This window comes from Arachis hypogaea, chromosome 15, assembly GCF_003086295.3.
Source record: "Arachis hypogaea cultivar Tifrunner chromosome 15, arahy.Tifrunner.gnm2.J5K5, whole genome shotgun sequence".
NCBI classification, from domain to species: Eukaryota; Viridiplantae; Streptophyta; class Magnoliopsida; order Fabales; family Fabaceae; genus Arachis; species Arachis hypogaea.
The window spans coordinates 149796541-149821208 of NC_092050.1; the positions used below are offsets into that span (position 1 = coordinate 149796541).

Consider the following 24668-nt stretch of genomic DNA (forward strand, 5'->3'; position numbering starts at 1 on the left):
ATTGAGCCAGTTGAAACCACTTGCACCAAAACACTTGCTAAGCATAACACCAAATCTGAATGATAAATCATAAAGCTCGAATACATTCTTCAAGAGTGGTGTATTTTATTTATAGAGCCATACACATAATCCTTTTGGTGCTACTGAAAGAAACCTTATACATATTTATGCTTTATTTTCTAATTTTTCTTTCAAAAATACAAAAATACAGAATTGAATTGTTAGATTTACAAGAAATCAGGCCCCCCATGAGCTGAATAATCATTTTTTTCGTAACAAGGATTCTAGACAATGATGAATAACTAAAATAAATAATAACAATATTGATCTACCAAAAATCTCTTGTTTTCAAGATCAATCTGCCCCATCATGCCTCAAAAAACTGGGGCAGAGACACACTATAGTATTAGTATAGCTACCTAGACAGTGACTTGCATGCTGCATGAAGCATAGTTCTATATATATAAATAGTTAGTGATATTTCTTTGTTTGGCGCCTCTTCTTTCCCTTATTATGATTATTGGCATGTGAGCCTTTATAAGCCAACTCTTTCTTGCCATACAAGTATTTTCTTGCCAAGTCTGTGAAAACTGGGTGCATATCCTGTGTTCCTTGAGTTCTCTCAATCTGAACATTATACAACAAAATCATAATTAGTAGCATAATTAAGATATGATGGTTGGTGAAATTAGCATATAAAATTCGACCAACTTACCCTGCTGACTTTACCATCTTTCAAATAGTATCTGATGCCAGACCAATTGATAGATTGAGAGAAGTGAGAGCGAATGGCGCAAATAGTGTATAGGAAGTTACCTACCAACATTGCTAGGAACACCTGTTCAACATTCCAAAGAATTGTTATCATTACTTTGGTATTTTTAGGAAGCTTCCGACTCTTGCATTTTGTTCTTTTGTACTTATCATATAATCATCACCTGATAGGCTGATACTACCTATCCTATGATGATAAAGTAAGTTTGGAGAAATGAATACTTACAAGACACCAGTTATAGGAACCTAGAGAAAGTGGGGGTGCCTCTGGGGACAATATATTGCAAAGTCTAACTTCTATCCTTGTCAAGTTCCACATTGAAAAAAGGGCAAGAAGAGTGCACCCTGCTAGCAAGCCCACCAATCTTACTCCTAAGGAAACACAAACCGTTAGAATGCTTGAGTTTTCTGAGGGAAAAATTTTTCATCCTTTTTTGCATACTTTGTGTTTTCATGAATGTTTCCATTAGTAGAAATGGAATATAAATAAGGAAGAACATAAATAATACACTATAAAATATTACAGTAAACTGCCATACCTAATTTCTCTTTCTTTCTCTTAAAACCTCACACAATCCATGTGTACTGCAAACTTAGATCAAGTTCTTTATACCTAACTCCATGTTATGAGTGCAAACTTTTAATTTTAAATTACTCTTTCTTAAGGGCAACCAGGTGCACAAGCATTCGACTGTTAACATAGGATTCGGGAAAGGGCTACACTCAAAAGGTGTAATGTACGCAACCTAACCTAATAATTACATCAGTGGTTGTTTCCACGGCTTGAACCCGTGACCTTGAGGTCACATAGAGACAACTCAATCATTGCTCCAAGGTTCCCTTCTTAGAGAGAAAATAAAAATGCACTTGTCATTGTTCAATTTGTGAATAGGTTAAAATAGATATATAGCATGAAAGATCCTTATCAGGAGAGTTCTGACACATTCACAAACAACCTACCTAAAAGGGAAAGAAAGTGTTCTCACCCCCATAAACATAGGTATTTTCTTCAATTGATTGGCCATTCATGTAAAGTCTAAGTGCTGCCACAACATGAACCACTGCCATAAAAAATGGTGCTACAAATCCCCATGACAAATAGCAGTGCACAACAAATAATGCACGGTTCATTATCTGATTCACTTTGAATGTGTATGACTCCAAAACAAATGTTTGTTTTCTCAAATAGTTCCAATACCTGCATACAATTTTAAAATAGTTACCATCATAGAATATATGAAGAAAGAAAGAAAAAAACATTAATTGTCACAACAAACCTTGCAAAATTAAGATCAGTTGCAAGGGGATGAGGAAAGACAGCAACTGGGGGAGAAGAAACTAGCTTCTTGTGAGCCCCTGAATTTGACAATAGTATGGCCATAAACACAACATGCATGGTAGCCATTAGTCCCTCTATTCAAGGTTTGAGAACAACTATCACATTGATAAAAGTTAATGTATCTAGATACAAAAGGTATACCAGCTACGGCCGAAAGAGTCATGTCATCAGAATATCCACCGTATCGAAGACTGGAGACTACGCCATAATTGTCTTTCCTAAAGTCCACAGCATGCATCTAGAGGAAAACTGAATATACTTAGAATTGATTAAATTTTAAGATTTTAAGACATTAATCATATTCTTTTGTGTGGCAACTACAATAAAAAGTAGAAGCTACTTGCCATCATGCATCCTCCCCAAAGAAAGAATGTTTTTCCACCTGTGGCAAATCCCATTGAACAAGGCTGAAAAAAATGTGAAGAATCATATTATGCAGACTTATAAACATAGATTCTAATAAATAAAAAAGCAAGAGGGTAGTTGTGTACCATATGGTATTCATAGATGCAGTAACTTCCTAAACTTCCGGATGGTAAATCAAGAGGGTATCCGGTTTGAATAAATATCTATTAAGCATGAAAATAGTAAAATTCTAAACAAATGTAACCATAGAAATGATCTGATTGTTAAAAAAGGGAAAAAGAATCATGTAAATTATATACCTCAGGATTCTTTTCCATTTCATAAGTTAGGCTTCCAATAGTTCCAGGATGAAGCCTAACATCATCATCCAAGAACAATACATACTTGCTGTCTTTGTGCATTTTCTCCACTCCAACCTGCCCAGGTTCCAATACTATTCAATTTTAGTGAATTTGATTTGTGGTTTGTTTTGGTACATAAATTGCTGTTTGTGGTGATTAACTTACAACAAGTATTCATTTAGAGCGAATTCAGAATCAAAGATGAAAAAAGTGAAGTTCAAATGTATAACAAGGTCCTACTTTGTATTCAAATATGCTAGAAAAGTGAAATTAAGAAAAAATGTTATACCAACTGATTATGAATCTTTTGACTACAAGTTGTTGACAAACCAGCTACAATAACCTTAGCATCAATAGCACTCTGCATATACCAATTGATTATCAGTGCAAGGAGAACAAATTAATAGAATCAAGCCCCATTTTGATGTTGATCAAAAGGGGAAAAGCCTCAATATGAAGTTTTTAGTTGTACCCCAAATTCTGATATCAGTTCTGATACAGCATTGTAAGCAGGGTCATCTCTACTTTCTACCACTAACAGAAATTCTAGAGGGCCACCATAAAGTGATGTTAACTGCACATGTAACAGAAACAATAATCATAGATAAAAACTTGCATATTCAAAATGAAAATAGTTTGATATACTTTCTACAAACTTATAAAACAATGTAATTCATGAATGTACACAAATAAAAGTTGTTTGATTATGCACTATATTAATTTCAATCTTGATGGAAATTTGGCATATATGAATTGTTTAAGAACTAGTCTTTTATACCTGACTCCTCCAGTTGTGGAGATTGTGCTCTCCAAACCCTTTTAAGGGCATAATTACTGTCACTCTTGGCAGATTAACCTGATTGGAATGCTCAAGTTGATTGATATCATGACAAAGGAAAGCAAAACTATTACCCTTATCCATACTTCTCTTTATTCTTTTTCTCTCTTTGTTCCTGATATGCCAAAAAAATCTCATGTAAGTTTCTTTGTATCATCATAATAGTATTTTCATGCTTCTATAGTACATTTAATGTATGTTCCAAAAATATTATAAAAACAAAAGAGTAGGCGATTGTAGATGTTTCTGGAGCACGCATTAAACGAGTACCTGATATGAGCAGCAAGGGCCCATCCAATAGCAAGAACTAAGGAAATTAAACATCCCTGCAAAGCAAACACAAGTGTTTATGTTTTTATGACATGTTTATCAAGGTAGATTTTCAATTCTCTCAAGGGAGAATTTCCTTTCTATAACTATGCTAGAACCGAGTACCATAGTGAGGATAAGACAAATGCATGCTTTATGCTCTCGAGTTTTTGAAAGGTATCTCCCAACTATTCGGTTTCTAAGGTCATTGCGTGCCTCTACTATATTGACACATTGCTTGGCCCCCAAGTATCAACTATGAAGTACATATTCCTAGAATCTAAATACTTCAAAGCAATTAACATGCTTCACAAGCCATGAACTTAACACAAATTCATGCATTTTCTAAAAATTACCCCACAAAAAAATGTCCATGTAGCATCTCCAAAAGGGACAACACAACTCATCATATGATATAGTAAATGAAATAATCAAACAAAATAATAAAATTTTCAGGAAGAAAAGAAGGCAATGCTCATTTTACCAAGGAAATTTCATGTATTTTCAAAAAGGGGTTGAATGTTAAAATTTGTTTTCCAATCGGAGGAAAATAAAAAAGCATTACTTGAATCACCAAAAAAGAGGAGTGAAATTTGAAAACCTGATAATGAACGTAAATGGCGAAAGGATAGGAGAGGTATCTGCAGGCAGAGAAGAGAAACAAATCGAAATGCTCTAATAAAGTCATTGATATTACAATGATCCTTTTTCTTTTTCTTCTTTTTCTTCTTTGTCTTTCTTTTTCTCTTTCTCTTCCTCCTTTTCTTCCTTTGAAACTCTCTGACTCAAACACAAGACAAGCTAGAATATTTCATTGATCTAGCTGACCCCATTTTCTTTATTCCATTTTCACCACACAAATCAACACAACCTCTCTTTCTTTCTCTCTCCATTCTATGTCTCTGATTATTAGTGAGAGAGACACACTCACACCTAAAATAGAGAACAGGGGAAGTGGCCGTTGGATTGGTGGTTATTTTTAGTTATACGTATTATCAACTATTTTATATATATAACAAAAAGAATAACAGTCACAATCACTATCTATTGTTTGAGCTTGCTTTTTAATGATTAATAATCAAAATGGTTCTCTCAAGTCTCATACATGAATTAATAGTCTTGGAAAGATCAACATTTGATTAGTCTTTGGTCCGTTAAATAATAACACGAATTAACCTATGACACATTATCAGACTAACTTGATTCAATATTGTAGGAAAATTTCTGAAATAAATTAAAAAAAATATTTATTTCTCAAAATAAATATTTTTATTTTATTTTATTTTTTGAACTATGTTTTTTTTTAAGCCTGAACAAGTTCACCTACTGCAACCGTGAACTTGCATATTTTGATAAAGTTCGCCCATAGACCAATTTCATTGAAACTAATAAGTTCGTTTATTGGTGGGACAAATTTGTTCTTATTTTTATACAATTTAGATCGTATTGATATATTTTTATTTTTTATTTAATTCACATAATTTAAATTTGATTTGATAAAAATGAACATAATCATATTATTGTACTCATATGATTAATTATGTTTATTTGGTTTCAAAAAAATTAACGGCTTAAAATCGATAATTTTAAATTAAAAAATTAATATACTCGTATTATTTTTAAATTAAAAAAATTATAAATAAAAACACTCTTATTATTTTAAATTTTTTAATTGATATAATCTTTTAAATATGCAGTGGGCAAACTTCAATAAAAAATCTGCCGATAAATTATACCTTAAACGGCATAATCTCTCCATACTCATTTAAGATATATACTATGTTAGAGGAAAAGTTCACCCTCGCAGCAGCAGTAGGCGATTTCATACAAATATTGAAGTTCTTTCTCGCCGCACCAGTGGGCGAATTTCATACAAATATTGAAATTTGCCATGGCAGTGAAGCAACTTCATAATAATTAGCAAGTTCACTGTTGTATTAGACAAACTTATTTCAAATTAAAAAAAATATATATTCCAGGGATTAAAGATAAAATAATTTGTTTTTAGAAATAAATAATGTTTTTTATTTATTTCAAAAAATTTGACCAATATTGTATCTTTCAAGAACTAATTGAGGTGTTAGATAATTTTATTTTGTGGAGACCAACAATAGAATCTTAAATAGATCTCAAATTCACAATGAATTAATTTTCGGTCTGTTAAATGGAAAAATATTATATATAATAAAAAAAATGATAAAAAAATCATATGAAATAGTCTTCCTGTAAAAATAATAGAGTTTTTAGATGATAATTTAGTCAAACTTATCAAATTATCAAACGATTTTTAATTATCAATTTCACATGATGACGATTGTATTTGAGTTTTCACCAAAAAAAATTTGAGACGTTAGATAATAAACTTAATCATTTAGCATACCTCTTAATTAATATTAGTATAAACGAGTTTTATTATCACCAAAAAAAAAATTCTAAATTAATTTTTCATTTCATGTCTTTTTTAGATTAAAGCTTTTTTATGGCCATAATGTATGGATCTATGATTAGGTTATTGCTTTGCATGCAATGCATGCACAAACCTTGCAAAACTCTACTTTCTTTTATTAATTAGTGCTTTCCGTAATAAAAAGAGTGTTCCATTGTCTTTCATTTTATATTGGTAAACAAAAAACTGTGTACACAAAAAGAAATTAATTATTATGTATTTATATATAAAATATATATTATTTAATTCTTTTTTAATATATATTTTTATATTTTAACATATATTTTATACGAGTGATTATTTTAGCATATACTTAATACTGTTGAAAAAATATTATTTCCAAGTATTGACAATTAAAAATTCTGATCAAAAGAGACATTTTTAGAAATTAAATCAGCCGTTTATATTATTAAGCCATATACAAAAAGTAATAAAAAATATAAACCATACCTATCAAGATCGATTCAAATTAGCCTATTTAAATAAATACCGATAACCTAGTCAATTAAGCATTTGCATCGAACAAAAATTCACTCCTTAACGAACAATATTCGTCTTCATATCATACAGTTCGACCAATAACTCATCTTCGCTTCATAAATCAGCAACCTAGTAACTTGAGTTTTTTGGTATATTGATAACCAATGGCATCAACCATCAAGAGGATTGAGCACTTGACCAACAAAGAGAACAGTTCCAGTATACTTTTCTCTGATCAGAAACAAGAATGGATGGTCTGCAATAAAGTCAAAACGAGGAGGAGGCTGCTTCTTCGTTGTTCTTCTTCCTGCAGTCGTAGGTAATTGCACCCTTGCAGCAGAAACAGCTTTAGTCCCTTCTTCGTTCACTTCAATGATGCATTTCTGGATGATGTCGGAAAGATACGCAGCTCTCTCTTCCACCAATTCTGTCAAAGCTCCTTTCATGAATGGTAACACCAAACCCATCTCCTTTAACATTTGAGAAGCCTCAACCTTGAAAGATAGCTTAAATCTTGGGATCTTTAACACACCTAATCTTTTATGACCGCTCGGGAGCATGTTTGCAAGAGATTCAGATTCAGTACACACCTATATATATATACAAAAATGTTATATCACACAAAAGAATAACTATAAAATCAATTATCATATATCTTAATATAATATATGTGTTATTTAACTTATTTTTAATATATATCTTAATCTCAACATACATTTTATACAAATCATTTATTTTTTAGTTGATTTATTTTAATAAACCAAGTATGATTCATATGTATTTTCAATTATGACAACATATAAAATAACAATAATGTTATGTAAAAGTTTAGCCACTAAATTAGTTATTCATATATAATATATGTTAAAATATAAAATACACATTAAAAAAATAAAAATATGCATACATATATACACAAATAAAAAATATTGTATATGCATATTAAAATTATCTATCATATCGATTATCCTATATTTGTATTTAATAAGTATATATATTATTTAACTTATTTTTAATGTGTATATTATATTTTAACGTGTATTATACATATATGAATAGCAAATTTGGTATAGTTAATTTTTATATATAAGTAATATAATTAATAGACAAATATATGATAATTTATTTAATGATTAACTTTTTTGTGTAAATAGTATTTTTGATATTGAAAATATGTTATAATTATATTTATCAAAATTGATAATATATTTAAGAACAATAATATTTAGCTTTTCCTTATAAATTATTTTTAGAAAAAAAGACTCTTAATTATTCACTAACAAAGAATTTTCTAAGGCTATATTAAAAAGAGCATACAAATAAAGAATCTTCTAAGGCTACATTAAAAAGAACAAACAAACGCATGCATATCATCTATTAATTTTTTCAGGGAAAACAAACAAATATTTTCTATTAACTTTTAGGATAAGTATGAAGAAACAACAAATATCAGCCACAATTACTAGTTGGTATAAATTTCAGATTCACGGAATTTTTTTTTCCCTAAACGTTTCGTAACTTTTGTTTTAGTAATACTCTTTTGTTAAAGGATTCAAACAAACATTATTAATTTATTATGTCAAATAAAAAAATATTAAATAGCGATAAAAAAAATCATTCTTGGATACATTTATAAAAATCCCCTATTTTAGGTAATGAAACTTATCAAAATTCCTTCGGTTAAATAGCAAACACATAATTTTGGCATAAAAAATTAATTGCTCTTTGAAATTTATTTCCTTCCGTTGCCAACTTGCCATATGAATGCAAATAAAAGCATTGGTAGCTATGTGTGTCAAAATTGGTAAGAATAAACTGTCATCTCTAATAATAAAAGATTGAATAATGTTTAACAAAATTTTTAAAAGGGAGTATTAGGTAAATAATGATTATCTTGAACAACATAAATAATTACCAATCAAATAAAAATACACTACACCCTAATTTAATGCTACTAATTAAATTTAAAATTAATTTACTCTTTTAACTATATTAATTCACATTATTCACACATTGTTCAAAAATATTATTAGTTACCTATACTTTTTCATTTCTAAAACATTTAATGGAACTACTTAATTAACATTTTATGTGATTAAAATGGTCAACTCGCTTTCCTTGCAAGAAATCAGCATGTGCCTCCACAGTCTGGAAGAGGAAGAGGAAATGCGAAAAAGGACAGGCCTCTCTGTTCTCACTGTGGTATTCTCGGTCACACAATTGATAAGTGCTTCAAGCTTCATGGTTTTCCACCCAACTATAATAGAGGCAGAGGTCCATCCATGCATGGTCTGAAGCAAGCAGCACACAATGTCATTGGAGGAGAGTCTCAATTACCTCAAGATCCATATTCAAATTTGACCTTAAGTGCATCCCAGGTGCAGCAACTGATGCAGTTACTTCATAGTCAAAAGCTTCAAGAAATTGCTTCAAATGCAACTACACAGGTAGTCACACCAGCAGGTATCGTTCTCAATGCCTCACTTACAAGGTCAACATTATCAAAACAAGATTGGATTCTAGATAGTGGTGCCACAATCCATATTGCATGTGATTTGTCTCTCTTTCAAACTATTCACACCTCCCAAAACTATTCAATTTCTCTTCCAAACAATGAACAGTTTCAAGCTAATTTCATAGGAACAGTAGTTGTTAGTTCAAATATTACATTGAAAAATGTATTATATGTCCCTGATTTTTGTGTCAACCTTTTGTCTGTCTCGGCCTTCCTTTCAAACACTACTCTTAACATCACTATTAGCTCATCTAATTTTACAATCCAGGACACCAAGATGTTGAAGAAGATTGGGAAGGGTGAGCTGCATGAGGGACTCTACATCCTCAGAGCAACAACTCCCTCCAATCAATTGAAATTCGAATCTCACTCTATCAATTTATGTAATTCCAAGCTTTGGCATGCATGACTGGGTCACGCTTCAAATAAAATCATTAAACATGTAACTTCTTCTTTCAACTTGTCACAAATAAATTCCCTAGAAGAGTCTACCTCTATAGGTTGTCACATATGTCCTCTTGCAAAGTTTAGAAAGCTTTCTTTTGAATCAAATAATAATCTGTCACCAAATTCTTTTGACCTTGTACATTGTGATATTTGGGGACCATATCATGTTTCTATATATAATGGAAAGAGATATTTCTTAAGCTTAGTTGATGATGCTACAAGATTTTGCTGGTTATACTTGTTACAACATAAATCTGAAGCTGCAGGTTGTATAAAAGCATTTTATGCAATGATAGAAACTCAATTTAGCAAGAAGATCAAATGCTTCAGGTCCGATAATGCAAAGGAGTTGGCAGTAACTGATTTTCTGCAGGAAAAGGGTGTGTTACATCAATTCTCCTGTCCATACCAACCACAACAAAATGTTAGTGTTAGGTTGTTAGGTTGTTATTTGAAAAGTCCCCAAACTACAAGGCAATGAAGATTTTTGGATGTCTTGCCTATGCTGCCACAAATACCAGTTCTAGATCAAAGTTTGATCCTAGAGCAGATCCAGCCGTGTTCTTGGGTTATCCACTTGGCTACAAGGGTTATAAGCTTTACAATCTACGAACCAAAAAATTTTTCATATCTAGGGATGTGATATTTCATAAGGACATCATGCCTTTTGCTCAAAGCCCTCATACTCAACTCAGCAATGACATCTTCTTTGACTTTGTCCTCCCCAATCCAATATTAAATTCTGAACCATTGCCTAATAATGCTCCAACAATTTCAATCGTACATGAGATACCTCAACCATCAAACACAACCAATAATCAATCCCAAATTCTCCCTCTTATAGAAAACCAAATCACACCTTCTACTTCCATCCAACCTAGAAGATCCACTAGGACTAAACGTAATCCTCCCTACCTTCATGACTACATTTGTCATACTAAATCTCCTTACCCGATTTCAAACTTCATCAGCAACCATAGATTGAACCACACTTATCATAATTCCATTTACCAAGCCAACCTTATTCCTGAACCATAATTTTACCATCAAGCAGTTAAACATGAGGAATGGAGGGCTGCAATGAAAGAAGAACTTGAAGCTTTGGAGGCCAACAACACTTGGAAATTGGTTCCTTTACCACCCACCAAAGTTGCCATAGGATGCAGATGGGTTTACAAAGCCAAACTAAAAGCTGATGGCAGTTTAGAAAGGTACAAAGCAAGGTTAGTAGCCAAGGGATACACACAGCAAGCAGGAATCGATTTTAAAGATACCTTTAGCCCTGTAGCTAAAGTCACCACTGTACGAGTTCTGCTAGGCATTGCAGCAGTGCGTAAATGGCATTTAATCCAATTGGACATCAATAATGCATTTCTCAACGGGGATTTGGATGAAGAGGTATATATGGAAGTTCCAATGGGGCATCCCGAACGCAAGAAAGGCCTTGTATGTAGGCTTACAAAGTCACTTTATAGGCTCCGACAGGCTTCGAGACAATGGTTTCACAAATTCTGCTCAACTCTTAAGCAAAATGGTTTCACTCAATGTAAGAGTGACTACTCCTTGTTCTCAACAGGTTCTGGTGATTCTAAAACCTTCCTATTAGTATACGTAGACGACATCATAATTGCGGGAGCTAACCTTGATATGATGATGAAAGTACAATTAAAGCTGCAATCCATTTTTAAACTCAAAATATTGGGGGACTTGAAATTCTTTCTAGGCTTGGAACTCGCCAAATCTTCTCAAGGAATTTCACTCACACAGCGCAAGTATACACTCTCTTTACTCGACGACACCAACCTCTTAGACTACAAGCCGGTAACAGTTCCTATGGATGCCAATCTCAAATTAAGAGCTAAAGAAGGTGACCTGATCCCTGATGCTTCTGCTTATAGAAGGCTCATTGGTCGCCTCATGTATCTCACTATCTCCCGGCCAGACATCACCTTTGCTGTCACTAAACTGACCCAATTCATGTCTGATCCGCGGATGCCTCATTTACAAGCTGCTCACCAAGTATTAAGGTACCTTAAGAATGCACCAGGCCAAGGGATTCTGTTTTCAGCTGCTTCCCAACTTAACTTGTCCATATATTCTGATGCTGATTGGGGTAGTTGTCTCGACACAAGGCGATCAACTACAGGCTACTGTGCCTTTCTCGGTGACTCTCTCATTACTTGGAAGAGCAAGAAGCAGACAGTAGTTTCTAGGAGTTCCACCGAAGCCGAATATAGGTCCATGGCGCATGCTAGCTGTGAGGTTGTTTGGTTAATTGGCTTACTTCAGTTTTTTTTTAGTCCAAGTCGATTCGGCCAGGTTATTTTGCGACAACATCTCTGCTCTTCAATTGGCATCGAACCCCACCTTTCATAAGCAATCCAAGCATGTTGAAATTGACTGCCACTTCATCCGTGAGAAGATTGAAGCTGGCACCATCAGATTGATTCATGTACCTACTAAACATCAACTAGCTGACATTCTAACTAAAGCTCTCCCTCCGCCTCAATTTCACTTTCTTATGTCCAAGTTAGGAACATACAATTTGTATGCTCCAACTTGAGGGGGGATGTTAGTGTTAGGTTGTTAGGTTGTTATTTATATAGTTCACAAGTGAATAAAATCCTCTGTATTGTAGTATTGCTAGACCAGCAAATACACCCAGCACTCACACCCTTGTATATATAAATATCACATATACAGTACAATAATAGATGATTGAATTTATTCCAATTATTTTCGTTGTTCTTGGATTCAATAACCATCATCGCCTCCTCCTGATGATGACAACGGTGTTGGGACTTCACTTGCCACCGCAGCATCCCATTGGCAAAAGGCTTAGCCGCAGAGGAAGATGAGTCTTCAACGGCGGGCACCTGCGGGAACTGATGAGGAACAAGATGATGATTATGAAGAGGAGCAATAGCAGCGACGTCGTCATCAGTGACGACAGCATTTTCTGAGAGGAAAGCCTCAAGGGTCATTTCTTCGAACGGGTGGTGATTATAGTGAAGTGAGTCTTTGTGAGAGCGGGTTAGGATCATGTCTTTCCAGACATCATCGACAATTTTGGGCGGAGGAGGGGGATGAAGAAGGATTTGAGGGATGAGAAGTGGTTTTTTGTTGTGGTGAGATACCGTGTTTGAAACGAATTCAAAGGAATTTAGATGAAATCGAAAAATTGAGTTGAAATATAAAAGTATCTGGTAAGGAAGATGGTAGGAGAAGAAGCGGAGGCTCAATGCAAAAATGAGGGTAGGGGAAGAAGGCAATAAGCAGAACGAGGGTTTAGTTCTCCAATTGTATATGGGGGCAATAAAAAAATGCATAAATTGCAAATAAAACTGGCGGAAGAAAGTACAGACGGAACTGCCAGAAGAAAATGCAGATAAAATTGTCAGAAGAGAACGTAAATGGAACTGCTGCAAAAGTGGCAAACTACCGAAAAACTGTTGAAAAGATGGCGAACTGCTGGAAAACTGTTGAAAAATGACAAAGTGTGAAAAGATGACAAACTATCGGAAGGTAACGTAAACCATATAATTTCTCCATGAGAATAAGTAAGTAGTGGATGAGCTAATCGGTGAAGTCAGAAAAGTATCAAAGCATTGACAAAAGAGAAGGAAAAAAATGACACAGAAGAAAAGTATAAAAAGGAGAAAGGAAGAAAATCGAAATAATAAAGTGTAATATCTTATAATCAATATTCAGATATGTTGAATAATGCTAATTAATCTAATTAATCCTAATCATATTCTAACAATTATATTCAATTAATTGATATGCATAATATTAAATTATGTGATACTTAAATATCTAATAAAATAAATTAGTTGATATAATTAAGTTATCGTAATGAATTGTATTTAATAAGTTAAAAAAAATAAATTAAAAAACACTCTCAAAACATGCCACGTCAGTTTTATCATTAAATGCAAAAATTCAATTTTTATATAATAGAATAGATTTTGTAATAAAATTCATTTATTTCTTGAATAAAATAATAACTAAATTATATTACTCCCTTTTTTTATACAATTTTAGAAAAGAAACAATAATAAAGTTTGGAGAAAAAAATCAAAAAAAGCTATATTTAAAATAAAACTAATCACTTTATATTTATGTATAAAAACATGTTATTTTACTCATTTTCAATATATACTTTATGTTTTAGCATATATTTTATATTTATGGTTAATTTTAATATACATCTAATATTATTAAAAAATATTATTTTTAATTATTGACAATTAAAAATTCGAATCAAAAGAAATATTTTTAGAAACTAAATCAACGGTCTACATTATTAAATTAGACCATATACTTAAAGTCATAAAAAGTATAAATCATATAGCTATCGTCAAAATTGATCGAATTAGCCAATTTAAATAAAAACCAATAACCCAATCAATTAAGCATTTGCATCGAAGAAATAATTCACTCCATCTTCCCTTAATAAAGCAGTATATAACTTAGTAACTTGAGTTTTTTGGTATATTGATAACCATGGCATCATCCATCAAGAGGATTGAGCACTTGACCAACAAAGAGAACCGTTTCAGTATACTGTTCTCTGATCAGAAACAAGAATGGATGGTCTGCAATAAAGTCAAATGGAGGAGGCTTATTCTTTCTTGGTGCTGCACAACCCGCAGGAGGATGCATCGTTGTAGCTGCAGCAGCTTTGGTCCCTTCTTCGTTCACTTCAATGATGCATTTCTGGATAATCTCGGAAATAGACACAGCTCTCTCTTCCACAATTTCAGTGATTAAAGCTTCTTTCATGAATGGTAACACCAAACCCATCTCCTTTAACATTGGCGAAGCCTCAACCTTAAAAGATAGCTTAAATCTTGGGATCTTTAGTTTACCTAAATCTACATTACTGAACGGGAGCATGCTTTCAAGAGATACAGAATCAGAAAACACCTATATATATATACATAAAAAAAATGTTATATCACACAAAAAAAATCAGTTATAAAATCAGTTATCATATATTTGTATATAATATGTGTTGTTTAATTTATTTATAATATATATATATTATATTTTAATGTATACCATATAAGAGTAATTAATTTGGTACCTAACTTTTTGTATATGAGTAATATAGTTAACAAATGAATACATAATAATTTATTTGAAAATTATTTTATGTGTGTAAATAATATTTTTTATATTAAAATTTGTTATAATTATATTTTTCAAAATTGATAACATATTTAAGAGCAATAATAAGATTTAGTTTTTTCTTATAATTTTTTTTTAAAAAAACCTCTCAACTATTCACGAAAAGTTATATTAGAAAGAACATACGAATAAAGATTCTTCTAAGGCTACCTTTAAAAAACAAACAAATGCATGTATATTATCTGCATGTATATTATCTTTTAGGGTAAGTGTGAATATCAGCCACAATTAGTTAGTATAAATTTCAGATTCACGGAATTTTTTTTCCCTAAACGTGTCGTAACTTTTGTTTCAGTGTTAAAGGGTTCAAAGATACTTAATTATGTCAAATAAGAAAATAATACACAGTGGGTTTTTTAATTTAAATAAAATAATAAAAGATCAAATTTACTTAAATCTTTTAAATAGAATTTTTAAACATTAATTTTTTACATTATATAATATATAAATAAATCGTCTCAAAGTGATGTGAATTAGATAATACATAAAATATGCTAATATATTTTGGAAGTTGTATGTAAATCGTCCATCCTAACACGAGTTATGTTTCTTAATCTAAAGTTCATAACTCTAGTACGATTTACGTGCAAATCTAAATCTGATAAATATTTAGATATAATTTTAATTTGTATTCAAGAATATTAATTTTTTAATAAATTTAAGAAGTAAAATTTTTAATTAATTTAAAAAATGAATATAAAAAATAATTTTGTTACAACAAAAATTTATCTTCTAAAGTAAATAAATAAAAATTTCATTTAAAAGATTAAATTATTGTGTATGAAAATTTTATTTTTATTTTAAGGACAATATCTAAAAAAATTAAAGAATTTACATATTTTAAAATAAAAAAATTATTAAAATGATAAAATAAAAATTAATATCATTAAATTTGTACTTTTTATAAAATATATTTTATTATTTTATTTTTAAAAATTAATTTTTTATTTTATTATTTTATTAATTTATTCAATTTAAAAGATTTTAAACCAAAGATGAAGTATTAGAATAATCCTAAAATTGAATAATAGATTCTTTATGGCCGAAAATTGAATCACATCTTTTATGTGTGTGAGAATAGTACTATTTTGGTCAAATAGCACTTAATACATATATAGCACATGTAAAATTTTTTTTCAATAACAATTTTGTTAGGTAATCAATAAAGATTTTATCAATTTCTGACAATTTTTGTTTATCACTGTATTTAATAGAAGTCTCTTTGTGAATGTGTCTAATGTTTTGAGACAAAAACAAACACAAGATTTTAATGCATAAATTATTCTAGGGTGCAGTGATTAACATATTATATAAACCACAGTATTAAAAAATATATATATATATATATATATATCATTAGAATCAGAAGATTTATATTTTAGAAAATACTTTAGAAAAATCAAACAATTTTTAAATATATTTATTTTATTTAAATAAAAAAATCTAAATAATGATTAAAAAAAATCACTTTTCGATACTTTATAAAATCCCCTATTTTAGGCAATGATAAAAACTCTATCAATATTCCTTCAATTTTATCAATTCTCTCTCCGTTAAATACCAAACAAATTATTTTGGCATAAAATCTAATTGCTATTTAAAATTTATTTCCTTCCCTTGCCATATGAATGCAAATAGAAGCATTGATAGCGTGTGTGTTAAAACTTTTAAGAATGAATTATCATTTCCGATAATAAACGATTGAATTAGCTTAACAAATTTTCAAAACATTCAACGAAACTACTTAATATTTTATGTAATAAAAATAGAGAAAGTTTAGGGATCATCAGCATTTTACACCATTAAATAATAACTAATTAATAACTACAAATCATAAAATTTACTGGTCTTTAACACTCTCGTTAAAATATTCAACACTAAAATGATAAGAATAAATGTTTTCGTTTCTGGATACTTAACTATTTATTCAAAAGACAAAAAAAATCTTTCATAATTCGAAAATCTTTAACTAACTTTCAACCAGGCTTAATCCAATATTATTTGAATTATTGAAAACCGTATAAAAAATTATAAATTGTGGAGGGTATTAACATTTGAACAAGACCAAAAAGGATATTTTACTCAAATGAGTATTGCCTACGTACCTTTTCAACCAAAGCAGGCAAGCCGTTGATTTCATCGGGAAGAAAAATATGCATGGTGTACCTCCTTCTGGGGACATTTTCGCTGCTGGCTACCTTGTAATCAAGACTGAGGACCTTGAAATCTTGATAATGATGAGCAATGGCGTAACGGCGGTGACTTCCATCCATGAAGGGAACCTTCACTGAGCAACTCCCATCTAAGAGATGAAAGTCACCATCCCGTGTATCTTTTTGTCTGAAGGTGTTGCTGTCCCACCATAATCCTTTAAAGTAGAGTGTGTTCGCCATGATCAAATCCGTTAATTGGATTGAATCAGGATCAATCAAGTTCTTAATAACGCCTTTCGTCTCCCTTTCAACCCATGAGTTAATTTCCTTCGCTACTTCATCCTTTCACGTCACCATCAAATAGTTTTTTTTTTAATTTATGGACATCGAATATGATGTAAGAGGGTCAAAAATAAAGTTATGATATTTAAATGATAGTCATATTAATTTGTTCTGGGATTTTGTATTATTTGGCAATCAAATATCAAAATAAGTTTAATTTTAATACTTTCTTATTTAAGATATATTTTATATAAAAATAATTAATTATTTTTATTGATGTAACATACATAAGTAAAAAATTATTTTATAATGACACTGTATCCAAATTAAATTCTTTATATAACTAATTTATTTAATGAGGAATTTTAATTAGCATGCTTAAAATTTTAATATAAGTGATGAATAAAATAATTTTTTTCTCAAAAATAAAAATAATATGTATATACATATATATTTATATTTATATTTGTATTTAAAAATATATTTTACTTTGATTTTTAATTTGTTAAAAAAATGTCATCAAAGACAAAATTAGTCCTCCAATCCCACTAAAAACTTACCGTGTTTGTGAAATCAAGTGAAGCAAAAGTGGACTTGTAAGTATTCTCCAAAACTTGTGAGAAGGAAGGCTTCAGAGATAGGGTTTTGTCAACCCAAACACCATTCGCGTAAGAGAGGTGAGGCCCGCCGCTCGAAGAACGGTCGACAAACACGGAGAACAAGAGCTGAGTTGCTACGGAATTAAGATCGTTGATGGATTCTGACCGGAGAAACGAGAGGAGTTCGTCACAAACCGGGCCGTTGGACCCGGCGGCGACAATGCTAAGAAGGAGTTTGATGCACAAAGGCGAAAAAGCAACGTTCTTGTAACCGCCGCTTTCTTTGGAGAGTAGTAAGTGATTTGCAAGCCTGAATTCAGGAGTGATCACCGGAGCGGCCGTTGCTTTTTCACCATCTTTGGTGGTGGCGTCGGGGGCGGCGGCGGCGGCAGCAGCGTCGTCGAGAGTGATTTCCTTTTCCTTGTCATGATTTTGTGAAACTAATCAATCACGATGCATAGTTGATTCTCTAGTATATGTATATATATATAGGCAGCGAAACAAAATCCCTATATTAGTGCGTCGATTTGCTTGGCCAGTTGTTAGAATCTATTATATATTATTAATCGTTTATTTAATTTGATTGAGATAAAGATCAACTAATTTAATATTTTATTTAATTATATTAATTATAAATATAACAAATTAATTATATTAATTATTTAATTTAATTAAAATAAATAAATAAATTTTATTTTAATTTATATTAATTTTTGGTCACACATATTTCAACTAATAATTCTTAAAAACATTATAATTAATTATTTATTTAATTTAAGTGAGATAAATATTAATTATTTAATATTTTATTTGATTAAATTATTTGATTTGATTTAATAAATGAACTAACTTTATTTTAATTTATATTAATTTTTTGTTTATTATATTTTAATTGATAATTTTTAAAAGTATTATAATTTTTATATAGTATATTTATAAGATATTTTTATTTATTTAACTTACTTTAAACCAAACCATTATAATTAATTTATTATATTAATTATCTAATTTAATTAATTTAAATTTATGTTATTTAATTCAATTTACTATCACATTAATATTTGAATAATTGTTTATCAATTTTTTTTATTTTTTTCTTTGATCATAAATTTTAAAATTTTGTTGATTGTTTATATTTTTATTTTAATATCAAATCTAATATTTTTGTATAATTTATGTCTAACAAATATATATAATTGTAAATAAAAATAAAATACAAAAATATTAATCCGTACAAATAATTCTACATTTATTTTTATTAAATTATATTTTTTATTTGAATCTCTTGCTATCTTATTACATGATGTCTTTAAGATATTTATCTCTAAATATAATATTAGTGGGCTAAAAAAAATTAGGAACATAGGAAAGTAAGGGGGAATTAATCGAGTTAACATTTAAATTTTTTTTTTAAATTTGAATTTTGGATTAATTTAGTCTTTTAATATTCAATTGACTTAAAATATATCCTAAAATTTTAAAATGTGAGTCAAGTTAGTCGTTCTATTTATTTTTGTCACTGAAAAAATAACGTAACAAGATGAAACAAACGTCATTTTGCTGTTCACGCCTAAACGATATTATTTTATTATTTCTTCCATACACAAACGTGGCAAGGTAAATATGTTAATTGTAATAACTAATTAAAAATGATAGATAATGACTATGTTATTTAATTAATCAATAGATAAATAATAAACATGCTATTTAATTGATCATTACAGTTATTATTTTTATTTTTTTATCCGATCTCAAAAGTAACAAAAATATTAAAAAATAAAAATACAAATAAAATAAACTCTATGTTTTTAATCTAAAATATTTTCTTAATATACCAAACTGTATAAAATTTATAAAAAATATCGGGTGATTTACTAATTCAAACATACGAACTATTCAAAAATGTAAATTTTATACAATTTGATATATTAAGTTTTAAATTAAAAATATAAATTTTATTTGATTTATATTTATATTTTTTATTTTTTTATTTCTAAGATCTTATAAAAAATAAAAATGATAACTACAATGATTAATTAAATAGTATGTTTATTATCTATCATTTTTAATTAATCATTATAATTAGCATATTTACCATTTACTTATTATTCATTTAAAATTATATATAAAAAAATTAATAATTAATTAAATTTATATTTTTTATAATGTCATTATTTACATAATTTTTTTGCATTACATTTTATATGAATTTATAAAAAAATGGACGGTGTTATTGTCAAAATAAAAGTAGCGTTATTATCTCCGGTAAATAAATTATTTTTTTTTTCAAACAAAACTTTACTCTGTTTCAACTTACAGCGGTTTAATTCTGATATTTTCTACACGTAATCCGCTATACTTTGATAAAAATAGCAGTTTCCTTTTTAGTGTTTGTAACTTTGTATTGTAATTTTGAATTTCTAAATATTCCATTTTATTGTGTTGATTTTTTTGTTTAAAAAAAATCCGTAAAATAAAACGCTACCATTCGTAATGATTTATATAGTTAGATAAAATATACTGATCATGTAAAAAAAGATTAACTATTATATATTTATATTTGGGTAATTTATTCTCAGAATCAATTTGAAATACATAAATTGCTTTAGTATTAATTTATCTATTCTAAACTTATATTAAAACAGCAATAATCAATTATTAAAAATTAATATAAAATAACTAAAAAACTAATTTTATTAAGTTTGGATTACCTTTTGAAATTTGATTGGCATAAAGTCCTTTCGGACTCCAATTCAACCATTCATTCCATTAAAGGGATAAAAATAAAAATAAAAATACAAATAAAAAATACAAATAAAAAAAGATAGAAAAAAATAAATTTGAATCTTTTAAATTTTAAATTTTTACTTTAAATAATAAAGTGATATCTCTTACCATTGAATGTTTTTTCTCTCATATATTTTTTTATTTTTACTTATAAAATAAATAATGATAGATCATACTTTATCTTCTAAAATTAAATTTAAAATATAGAAAATCCAAGTCCGATAAAAATTGCTTTTACGTTCAATGTCTTAATTTCTTGTGTTTAGTTATTTCTTTCCTCTTGTCTATTTGACTGCATTTATTTATAAAAATAGGTCACTTAAATATAAATGTAGAAACATAAACTGATAGCTAAACTGGCAGGGGTAGAGCTAAACTGATAGCTTGTGGACTCACCAGAAGACTCTCCTGAGTCTTGGAAGAAACCTAGTGCTGTGAGTTGCTTCTCATTGAGCTTTGTTTTCTTGGACAACATATCAACAACCTGTGACATCATTGGCCTTCTGCTTGTGTGCAGAAGAATGCTACCTTCATGTACCTAATCACCTCTTCCTCAGGAAACTCTCCCATTTGGGTAAGCTGCTTAACATAATGTTCAATGAATTGGATATGGCAAAAACTTAGAATCTTCCTTTTTATTGATTCTTTAACCAGTGCCCTCAGCAAAACCAAAATTGTTCCGCATAGAAAATCAGCAAACATAAAATGCATGAATACAGGATGTTATGCACTTACCCATTCCAAGAGGAGTTTGTATGAGTCTCCCCAGATTGTCCTTGAACTGCTTCTGCCACCAATTGCATATTCAGGCGCCAAGTAACCACTGTGCAAATCGAAACCAAAACAGGGTAACATATTGGTGAGTTCCATTTCCATAGTCCAATTGAGGGTTGAAAAATTTTTTAAGATCTTGACAGAAAGAAAATAAATAAGAAAAATCCCAATGTATTAACAACACAGTGAGGGTTGGGCAACAAACTAACATTTTTGCTTCACCTTTATGAAGAACATTAATACATTATAGATGAACACAAAAAATTGAAGTCTATCACAAGCATATAGTCAGAGAAGGAAATGCCTAAAATAATAGGTTTAAGGCATTATAATTTACAAGTATAAATTCTCCAAAGCTAAGACTATGACAAAATCAAGAATTTAAAAATGATACGAGTCCAAACTATAACATACGTTGTTCCAGCAATTCTTGTGCTAATATGAGTGATGTCATCAGGAAACAATTTAGCCAACCCAAAATCTCCTATTTTTGGATTAAAGTCTGTGTCGAGTAGTATGTTGCTGGCTTTGATGTCTCTGTGCACGATGTGTGGCACAAGTTCTTCATGAAGAAATGCAAGACCCCTTGCAGTGCCCATGCAAATAATAGATCTTTTTTTCCAGTCTAGTCTGATGTTTATACTCCTTGTGCCTAAACAAAGATGGAAAAGGTTACATGTTTGATTCTCTCATCAGAATGTGAATCTTAGTATTTTATTTCATAATTTACAACAAAGTATTACTCAAAGTTACCAAGTAATGCACAATCAAGGCTGTTATTTTCCACATACTCATAGACTAGTATACGATTAGGTCCTTGAACACAGCAACCGACCAATTCAACAAGGTTTGGATGCTTAACATTTGATATAGTTTTAATCTCCTTGCCTTGACCCAGCTGGAAAGGTCTTCACTGCTACTTGTCTCCCATCTTTTAAGGTTCCCTAAGAAAAGTTCAACATAGGTGTTTAGTAAAACACAAAAAGATTTGAACTAGTACTATGACTCAGCTTAAGTAAGCTATCATATATACAATGCCATCGTAATTTATACAATTCTACTTTTAAAAAATAAATCAACCAGGTTTGTAGAGGGGACGATTAGGTGATGGAAGATGTAATTATTTCTTGTATCAATTCTATAGGTAGCCTTTCATTTTAAGGTTTTGTCAAATAGTTAATAAATACTCACTGAAGGATTAACTTGCAAAGTTGATGCTCTGAAAAACCAGTCTAATCTTTTTTATGGTGCATAAGTATAAGAAAATTAAATTTATGGTAAGCTTATCAACATTTCGTTTCTGTATGTAAAGATGTTTTTACTGCCTCATTAAGAATGTAATGCCTTTTCATTGCAATATCCAAATGCCTAACAGGCCTAAAATTGGCACTTGCATTATAATGGAATCATTAACTCATAATTCAATATAAAAGAAAGGAAGAAAATGGAAAAGGACTATAGCATTGACTATGGTGAGAGCTCTGTCTCTGTGCTGTTCAATTGAAAGTGAAAGTGAGAGAGTGAGGTTGGAGATGGGTGGTTCAAATTGGGGTTTTTTTCCCTTTTTTTTTTTTTAATGAAAATGACGCCGTTTTCAGTGTGGGGTTTGAAATAAAATTTCGAACCAATCCGGATTTATCAAACTTGTCAGTTGACTCAGTTCACTAGTTTTAGCAAAAACCATCTGAATCAAACCAATTCCCATTGATTTCGCTCTTTGTTCGGTCCTATGACCAACCCAGATTGATCTAGGATTCTAGGGACTAGTTCATTGATTTTTCAGCAACCGTCCAAATCGGTTCAATTTTCACAACACTGTACCAAAGATTTTTTAATTTGAAGGGAAGAACAATTAATATCAAATATTATAAATTAAAAATAAATAAAATTAATTAAATAAAATTATAAATTAGTTAAATAATTTATTTTTTGACTGATCAACTCTTGTTCCATATATTTTTCTTCTATTATTTTGCCTTGTCTAACTAGATATGATGGAGTTTCTTGTTTTCCTTTTTTGTATCTGAAGATACAGAAGTAATGGATTTGCTTACTACTTATGGTGCATTTTTTGTGCAGGATTTGTTGGTCTACTTGGTAAATATGTGATGAAAAATATACACAGGTAACTTATATTTGTTTGAAACAAAAAACAAAACAAAGTATACTGTGTTTCGATGTTATGTTGGCAACAACATGAGAAGTTGACTTGAGACTTGAGAGTTCAAAAATAGAAAGAACAGAAACAATCAATCGAAAAGGATGCAGCTGTTCAGCAGGAAAGGAAAGGAGCTTTTGAATTTTAATCATTTCCCACTGCAGAACAAGTTACCGATAGCATCGATCTAATGGAGCTAGTGAAGGCAGAATATCTTTTTGCGTAGGAGCTGAGGAGGTGGATTGAGGGATTGCAGGGAGAGGAGTTGTCAAGGTTTCTACACGACGACGTTTAATATTTGGAAAAAGGGTCAATTAGTCTCTATCAACAATTTTCCATTACGACGTGGCGCTTATATTTGCCACATTATTCGTAAACTTATGGGAAGTGCTAGGAGACAATGAAAATTTTGAACAACATAAACAACCATTAATCAAATGAAAATACACTACATCTTAATTTAATGCTACTAATTAAATTTACTTTTTTAACCCTATTAATTCACATTGTTTACACATTGTTCAAAAATCTTATTTATTACCTATACTTTTCCTAAACTTATACATTATATGAACAACCTTCTGCTAATCAGTTATATGGGTCATATTGTCCAATTCCTGTCTAAAACAAGAATTGTCTGAGAGTTTCAAGATGACTGGAGTGCGATATGTCCCAGAAAAAAAGTGATTAAAGGCCAAAAAAAGTATTCACTTTTATTTAATACTATTTTGTGCTAAAATTCATTTTTTTTTTTTTTTAATCAAATCAATAACTAAACTATATATATTACTCTTTTTTTTTGTGTAATCATAAATTTCGTTTGGTTATCTTATTTATGAGATTGACAATTTTGGAAAAGAAACAAGA

General features: G+C 30.0%; 3 protein-coding genes and 1 pseudogene across 3 annotated transcripts; all 4 read right to left on the bottom strand.

Moving 5' to 3' along the window:
* Nucleotides 1-81: 81 nt before the first annotated feature.
* On the bottom strand, nt 82-4774 carry LOC112751271 (uncharacterized). The gene is made up of 14 exons (XM_025800354.3): nt 4569-4774; nt 3929-3984; nt 3599-3773; nt 3293-3394; nt 3110-3181; nt 2779-2895; nt 2605-2682; nt 2458-2520; nt 2255-2351; nt 2052-2130; nt 1761-1972; nt 1001-1146; nt 716-838; nt 82-627 (listed from the first exon to the last, which is right to left on the bottom strand). Exons 1-14 carry the CDS (start codon nt 4653-4655, stop codon nt 472-474), a joined length of 1563 nt encoding a protein of 520 aa, XP_025656139.1. The 5' UTR covers nt 4656-4774; the 3' UTR covers nt 82-471.
* Nucleotides 4775-7063: 2289 nt separating this feature from the next.
* Nucleotides 7064-9645, bottom strand: LOC112749239 (serpin-ZX-like). The gene is made up of 3 exons (XM_025797501.1): nt 9562-9645; nt 9231-9332; nt 7064-7483 (listed from the first exon to the last, which is right to left on the bottom strand). The coding sequence occupies exons 1-3, from the start codon at nt 9643-9645 to the stop codon at nt 7064-7066; spliced, it is 606 nt and encodes a 201-aa protein (XP_025653286.1).
* A 4722-nt stretch (nt 9646-14367) lies between these two features.
* On the bottom strand, nt 14368-21362 carry LOC112749240 (serpin-ZX-like). The gene is made up of 4 exons (XM_029293009.2): nt 21266-21362; nt 18044-18522; nt 17154-17543; nt 14368-14784 (listed from the first exon to the last, which is right to left on the bottom strand). The coding sequence occupies exons 1-4, from the start codon at nt 21360-21362 to the stop codon at nt 14368-14370; spliced, it is 1383 nt and encodes a 460-aa protein (XP_029148842.1).
* On the bottom strand, nt 21362-23348 carry LOC112749241 (cold-responsive protein kinase 1-like; annotated as a pseudogene).
* Nucleotides 23349-24668: the final 1320 nt, after the last annotated feature.

Excerpts from the sequence above, each read along its gene's own strand:
- LOC112749240 (XM_029293009.2), bottom strand. The coding sequence starts at position 21,362 with ATGTCACAGGTTGTTGATATGTTGTCCAAGAAAACAAAGCTCAATGAG. Across the intron at positions 18,523-21,265 it reads AGACTCAGGAGAGTCTTCTG|TTTCACAAAATCATGACAAG; the intron begins GTGAGTCCACAA and ends GTGATTGATTAG. Across the intron at positions 14,785-17,153 it reads TGCCTGCTTTGGTTGAAAAG|GTGTTTTCTGATTCTGTATC; the intron begins GTACGTAGGCAA and ends ATATATATATAG.
- LOC112749239 (XM_025797501.1), bottom strand. The coding sequence starts at position 9,645 with ATGTTAAGAGTAGTGTTTGAAAGGAAGGCCGAGACAGACAAAAGGTTG. Across the intron at positions 9,333-9,561 it reads CATATAATACATTTTTCAAT|TTGCATTTGAAGCAATTTCT; the intron begins GTAATATTTGAA and ends CTACCTGTGTAG. Across the intron at positions 7,484-9,230 it reads ATTTGAATATGGATCTTGAG|GTGTGTACTGAATCTGAATC; the intron begins GTAATTGAGACT and ends ATATATATATAG.
- LOC112751271 (XM_025800354.3), bottom strand. The coding sequence starts at position 4,655 with ATGACTTTATTAGAGCATTTCGATTTGTTTCTCTTCTCTGCCTGCAGA. Across the intron at positions 3,395-3,598 it reads TCCACAACTGGAGGAGTCAG|TTAACATCACTTTATGGTGG; the intron begins GTATAAAAGACT and ends TTACATGTGCAG. Across the intron at positions 839-1,000 it reads GTTCCTATAACTGGTGTCTT|GTGTTCCTAGCAATGTTGGT; the intron begins GTAAGTATTCAT and ends AATGTTGAACAG.